The sequence below is a fragment of the Penaeus monodon genome, chromosome 5, assembly GCF_015228065.2.
Source record: "Penaeus monodon isolate SGIC_2016 chromosome 5, NSTDA_Pmon_1, whole genome shotgun sequence".
NCBI classification, from domain to species: domain Eukaryota; kingdom Metazoa; phylum Arthropoda; class Malacostraca; order Decapoda; family Penaeidae; genus Penaeus; species Penaeus monodon.
Window position 1 is genome coordinate 4,041,699 of NC_051390.1, and position 7,500 is coordinate 4,049,198.

At 36.3% G+C, this 7,500-nt stretch overlaps 1 protein-coding gene across 1 annotated transcript in view; it reads right to left on the reverse strand.

The window, feature by feature from the left end:
- Nucleotides 1-2,322: 2,322 nt before the first annotated feature.
- The window catches only part of LOC119572815, a 12,801-nt gene continuing 7,623 nt past the window's right edge, over nt 2,323-7,500 (reverse strand). The window contains exons 2-3 of the mRNA XM_037919761.1: nt 2,806-3,137; nt 2,323-2,536 (exon numbers count right to left, since the gene is read on the reverse strand). Coding sequence (XP_037775689.1) covers nt 2,842-3,137 — 296 coding nt within the window. The 3' untranslated portion in view covers nt 2,323-2,536; nt 2,806-2,841. The remainder of the gene's footprint in view (nt 2,537-2,805; nt 3,138-7,500) is intronic.

Here is a 7,500-nt window from a genome sequence, read left to right on the forward strand (position 1 = left end):
AAAGATAAGTAAAAGAGTACATAGAGGAAATAAAATGGTCAGAAAGAGAGAGAGAGAGAGAGAGAGAGAGAGAGAGAGGAGAGAGAGAGAGACAGACAGACAGAGACAAAGAGACAAAAATTCAACAGAAAAAAGAAATTAAATGAAAATAAAGCAGAAGAAAAGGAAAAGAAGAAAGAAGAGGAAGAAAAAAAAAAAAGAAGATAAAGAAAAAGAATAACAATAAGGATAAAAAGGAAAAAAAAATAAATGAATTTAAAAAAAAAACTCACCAACCCGAAGAATCACGAAGTCATTAAATATCGCATTCCATCATTTTCCCTTCCACTTTCAATTTGGGTTTAAGCCTTCGCACGGTATTAAAAGAATAAAAAAAAAACGAAAAAAAAACGAAGAAAAAAACGAAAAAAAAATATACAGAAAAGACTGGAATTATGTGTTATGACTTTCTCGTTCCAATTTCTACTGCAGAGATCTTAGTGCTGTTGGTCAGAGCAGCAAAACAGTGTTAAGCTACGTGTTAACGGTGTCTTCTGTTTAAAGGGCGTTTCCAAGGTGGATGCCTACTAGTTTAAAATAGCATTTTACTGTCAAGGATCCAATGTTTTAAATGAAATGTTTTGGGCATTCATGTTAATCTAAATCTCGGTCTGTTTGTTTACCTGTCTGATCGATCTGTTTATTTTTTTATTTATACGTTGATCTATCCGCCTCAAAGATTTAATGTTGTGATTTTAGATATTTCGTGTGATAGTCTTCACGATGTATAGCGCGGTGAATTTAGCTTCGCTCGTGGAATAATGGAGTGAAATATTTGTTGGATATTTTTAATCTCTCAGCATCTGGCTATCTATCAATCTATCTATCTATCTATCCATCTATTTATCTATCTATCTATCTGTCTGTCTGTCTATCTATCTATCTATCTATCTATCTATCTATCTATCTATCTATCTATCTATCTATCTATCTATCTATCTATCTATTTATTTATCTTCTTATATATATCTGTCTGTCTATCTATTTACCTGTTTGTCTTTTGATCTATTCGTCTGCATATCTATCTATTTATGCATTTCTCTGCCTGCCTTCTTGTCTATCTATCTACCTATCTGTCTATCGATTTATGCGTGCGTCTGTTTAGTATTTATTGGTCTGTCTGTTTCTGTATCTACCTATCTTCTTCCAAAAGAAATCTACCGCTGGTTCTGCAGATATTTAAACATATATACATAAATACTTGTATAGCGATGAAGACTCTAGAACATCAGAAATATATAGGCTAAAAGGAAATAATGAAAAAAGAATGATATTAAAAAAGGAGAAAGATTGTGATTTGTCGATATTTCCCCAAAACCTTCCTTGGATCAGTCATATTCATTTTTTCTATATACATATATACATACATATACATGCATATATATACATATACTATAATATATATATATATTATATATATATAATATAATAATATATATATATAATATATATATATATATATATAATATATATATATATATATATATATAATATATTATATATATATATATAAATATTAATATATATATATATATATATTATATATATATATAATAATATATATAATATATATATATATATATATATATATATATTGATTATATATATATATATAATATATGCATATATATATATAATATATATATAATATATATATATATATATATATATATGTATATATATACATACATATATAAACACACACACATATATATGTGTGTGTGTGTAGATATATAATATATAATGCAAACAAAAGAAAACAGGTGTAAATTGCCATGGAGAGAAGAAAATAGAAAATGAACCGTCTTAACTGCGTCGGTTCATCTCCTGGATCTGCTCGCCTCCGGTTCCATGTTATGTTTTGGCTCCGATTATTATTGGCATATCCATTCATTTTTCATTCATTTTTCTTTCTTTGTATTTATTACTATCGTTATTTGTAATGGTATCATTATTATTATCATTATTATTATCATTATCATCATCATTATTATCATTATTATTATTACTATTATTATATCAAACATAATTATCATTACTATTATTATTACTATTATTATCATTATCATCATTATTAATAACATCACATTATTATTGTTTTTATTACCATTATTATCATTATTATCATTAGTTTTATCGTTATCATTATCACTTTCATTATCATTAACATTATCATCATAGTCAATATCATCTTCATTATCGTTATCAGTACCTGTATCATTATCATTATCACCTTCACTATCATTACCATTATCATTACCATCCCTATCCCACTCACTTCTCGAAATAGCTGTCGCTGCGCCTGTTGGGGTAGAGGAGGATGAGGGCGAGGTACAGCGCGCCGAGGAGGAGCGGCCAGCCGAGGAAGAGGGCGAAGGCGAGCGAGGTCCCCACCGAGTCCGAGGAGAGGCCGAAGAGGTTGCCGAAGAGGGGCAGCTGGGGGATGTTGAGGGCGATGGTGCGGGCGGCGACCTGCTGCAGCTCCGTCGCGTTGGTGCTGTGGCGGGGGGAGGGGGGGGAGGAGAGAGAGAACGCGTAGTTGTTATCGTCAGGAGGAGGGTCTGGGAAACGCTGGGACGCGTCTGGGGTCAGGGTTCACGGGTGGGGGTGGAGGGGGGGTGGGAGTGTTGGAGTGTCTGCGTTTCCCTTTGTTTGTTTTTGTAGTTTGGCGAAGGTATTGAGGAATTGTTCGTAGGCACAGGTAATGGGGGTTTATTGGTTTGTATTCATTCAGTCTTACAACGAGACAAAAGCAGAGAAACTCACTTGTGTATGTACGTCTTGAAGCTCGTCGTCAGCTGATCAATACTCTTCAGGAGCGCCTCGTCCTCCAGTGCGAGTGGCAGGCGCCTTCGGGACGTCGCTGACCGGCTCCTTCCCGTCGCCCTCGGCCGTCTCCGCGTCCCCAGCAGCCGCCGTGTCCTTAATCTCCCTCTCCTCTCCGCTCGCCGTCTGTTCCTCACGTGCCATTAGCTCCTCCCGGCGCTTCTGGGAATCGCCGGTTCCTTCGGGCTGGTTCCGGGAAGCGGGAGCAAGCCCAGGGGCCTGAGGCATCGCTCCCGAACCTTCGTCGACGCCAAGCACAAGCGGGACGTGAGCTGGAAGGCAGAGCGAGGGGCGTGCAGTGGGAAGGCGTGTGTGCAAATCTCTTAGGATAATTAATATTTTGATATTCAGTTCATGCTGCGTTTCTTACAGTGTGCAGTAAAGTTGGGTCTCGAGTTTGTAATAAGCCGAGAAACATTTTGTTGTTTTTTTGCGGCGCTGCTTCGTAGTCGTGTTTGTTTTGCGGCTTTATGAACACGGAACTAATTACGATGTCAATATTGCAACACGGAAAGTATTTTATTGCAGATAGTTATTACTAAGTACTTTGTGATTATTGCAAAAAGGTTGGTAACACAACAACAGGATTCATTATAATGGCAGACAGATAACACAAAATTAGAAACCTTCAGGACGGAATAGGTAAAGAAATGGAGAGAAAAAGAGTGGGCGGGAGAGAGAAAGAGAAAGATAGAGAGAGAAAGAGAGAGAGAGAGAGGGTGGGGAGGGAGGGACAGGGAAAGAGGAAGAGAAGAAAGGAAGGAAGGGAATGAGGGAGGGAGTGAAGGAGGGAAAAGGGGAAAGAAAAGAGTAGGAGGAATGGAGAAAGAGAGGAGAGCGGGAAGAGGACAAGAGAGGAGAGCGGGAGAAAAACAAGCAAGTGAGCAAGAGAGAGAGAAAGAGAGAAAGAAAGGATGACGAACAAAAATAAAGTGGAAGAGAATGAGAGAGAGGGAGTAATAAAAACAAACTCTAAAATAATGGAAAAGCGAAGAAGAATGGATAACTAAGAAGATACAAAATGAGGAAAGAAATGAAGCAGAGACATAGAGAGACAGAGAGTCGGCCAATACAACGAAAAATCAAAAGACAGACGAACCAATCTTTTGTTATAGAGAAAAAATATAAAAGTATCCTGACCTTCACACACGGAATGAAAAAATTATACTCACATCAATAAAGTACTTATTGAGATAATCAAAAAACAATAATAATGATAACAGCAGGAGAATATCAACTAACAACTTCAATCGTTTATTTAATCAAATACTAAATCTAAAATATGGTAAAGCGATTTAAACAAAATGATATATATATGGAGTCTATTTGTTGCCCAAACAGGTCAAAGTATTTTAGAGATAACATCAGTGTTTTGAACATTTACGTGTTTTCCGGCGTTCAATAGAATGTTTTTGCCATAGAGGAAATTCCCTGTATAGATTCAAAATATAAAACGTTATATCCATATAGTCATTTCACTGTCACATTCCCACTCATTTTCACCAGTTTGCAGGTCCTTTTATCTCAAAATTGGTAATATATTTTTTCGGGATTATATCTTATATATCTTTATAATTTGCTAACGATCAATTGAGGGTATTTATCAATCTCAATTTAATCAGAGAGAGAGAGAGAGAGAGAGAGAGAGAGAGAGGAGAGAGAGAGAGAGAAGAGAGAGAGAGAGAGAGAGAGAGAGAGGAGGAGAGAGGAGAGAGAGAGAGAGGAGAGAGAGAGAGGAGGAGAGAGAGAGAGAGGAGAGAGAGAGGAGGAGAGAGAGAGAGAGAGAGAGAGAGAGAGAGAAAGAGAGGAAGGGAGGGAAGAAAGGAGAGGAGCAGTGAGAGAGGAAGGCAAGAGGGAAGGAAGGAAGGGAGGAAGGAGAAAGGGAGAGAGTGATAGAGAGAGTAAGGGGAGGAAACAAGTGGGAGAATTGGAGAAAGAAAGGCGAGTGGAAAGAGAAGGAGAGAGGGAGAAGGATAAAAAAAAGTGAGCAACGTATATTTAATGAGGTTATGCGATGTTGTTAATTATGTAAAATCCTAACGTTTAGAGAGTGTACTTTCAGCTACAGTTTTTTTGAAAGAAAAAGTATTTGCAGTTTCCCATAACTTTTATTCAATTAATTATTTGATGTATCTAAAAAAAAGAAAAGTATTCACACAAAAAACAGCACCTTTAAAGTTTTAAAATTGCTAAAGTGTATTCGCTTTTATCATAAATAAATAGTTGTGATCAGATAATGCTTATATCAAAGTGCATGAATTAATGAGTCGTAATTAATATGTCGAACAAGAGGCTATTATACCGGACAATCTAATAGCCTGTTATTAGTTTATAACTCTTTTTCAAGTTGTTTTGCACACACAACACACACACACACACACACACACACACACACACACACACACACACACACACACACACACACACACACACACACACACACACACACACACACACACACACACATACACACACACACACACATACACACACACACAATGTCAGAGGCAAAGCGATTCTGTGTGGGTGGGTATTATAACCCAACTACAACTATATAATATTGTTTCATTCTACATATTTTACGTATCTTGACACATATATATAGTCGTACATATGCATATACGCATGGTCATTACTTTACCTGATTATTCATCTCTTTTTGTCACACTAGACATTCCAGTGTTGTGTTGTCTATCCCCTTCCACAAGAGCTATATATAGTTGTAACACTTTCTTGTGCATCTCCTGTTGTCAAAACGGGACGCATAGACACCCTTAGATCACTGTACAATATGACAGGCAGGACACCTCACTCTTAGAAGCAGCCACATTCCATCATTAATCTTCAATAAAGGAGTCAAGACATCTTGGTTATCTACCTTACCCCTCAAGCGCGCCATCTACCGTACTCTCGTAGGGCCCACCTTTCGGGGTCCTACAGGTATGTTCGCTCATAGGTTTACATTGAGTGTGGGTTGTACTCGTATGTTTTAGCGTGTGCACGTATGCTCATACGTATGTGTTTAGTCGTGCATGAGCATGTGGCGGGACTCAGGAGATTTAGTGACTTGAATTACTCGAAGAGAAGCGTTTTTCGCGAGGCCACACATATAACGCGGGCTGAGAGGGAGGCTGCAATTACATTACATATTCGGCATCTGTCTAGAGGGAAATGCCGTTACTTCATAAAGCACGGGAACGGTATGTGTGATTTTGAAATCTTCATTTTTTTCTGGAACTAACTTAAAAAAAACCTGCAGTGCAGGATTCTAAGTTATGTTTTTATAAGCGATAGGCATTTGTTTTCACTATCACATTGAGAAAAAAAAAACGTATATGCATATACATATATGCATATATGCATATGCGATAATAACAATTACAGAGCATTACAGTTATTTTACAGAAATTATTAAAACTCACAACCTCAGCATCTTTTAGTTACATCGATCAATCTATTCAGATAATCAGAACCTATCAAATGTCAAAAGTTATCTGGGTTTAGAATCTACGCCGCTGTTGTAACGAATCGATGCAACAAAGGATCAAATACGATAAAAGGGGAAAAAGTATAAACGACTGAATTTCCGTGTTCAATAATCCCCCGTTGGAATGCTTATGCTACACGACGGTGCATTTCCATTCTGTCGTCGTCAGGTCTTTATTCTTCAAAGACGAAAATTATATAATCACGATAAATTGCCCAATTTGCTAAACTCGACCGGGTTTTTTTTCTGTCAGGGAATTATAACGATCTGTCAGAAGGCTGTGACGTCATAACGGGAGTGTGCTGTGGATTTTCCGTTTTTTTTTTTTTTGTGATTTTCTTTTTTTCTTCTTCTTCTTCTCCTTTTATCACCGTTATTATGTTTCCTATTTTTCTTGTTCTGTTATTATTATTATTATTATTATTATTATCATTATTATTATTTATTATTATTATTGTCCTCGTTCGTATTTTCGTGACGTCATAAGGGAGTTGCTGTGGATTTTTCGTTTTTTTCTCTCTCTCTCTCTATTTTATTGCGATTTTCTTTTTTATCGTTATTATTATATTCCCTATTTTTCTTGTTCCATTATTATTATCCCTGTCCTCGTCTGTATTTTCATGACATTATCACTGTCATCCCCGTTGCTAATAATCATTATCGTATTACTTATTATCATTAATACTGATGTATTCATCAATGTTATTAACTTTTATCTCCTTCACCATTCACACTGTTATGATTATCCTTATCATTATCACAATAATTGTAAATACGATTATCTTCATCATCATCATTATCACATTATCACTAACATCATAATCACGAACATTTTCATCATTATCATCACCATCATTTCCATCATAATGATAATCATCACTACTGTCAGTCTTATTATAACCATACCTTTCCTTCCCTTTATTTAAGACTTTTACTGAAGTTTTCTTTTCTTTTCTCTTCTCTCTCTCTCTCTCTCTCTCTCTCTCTCTCTCTCTCTCTCTCTCTCTCTCTCTCTCTCTCTCTCTCTCTCTCTCTCTCTCTCTCTCTCTCTCTTTCTTTTTTTTATTCAGACATCTCAAAAGTAATGCATTTTTCACGACTATAATATGGTGCATATACAAGTCATCAAGAATATTTAAAAAGAGATG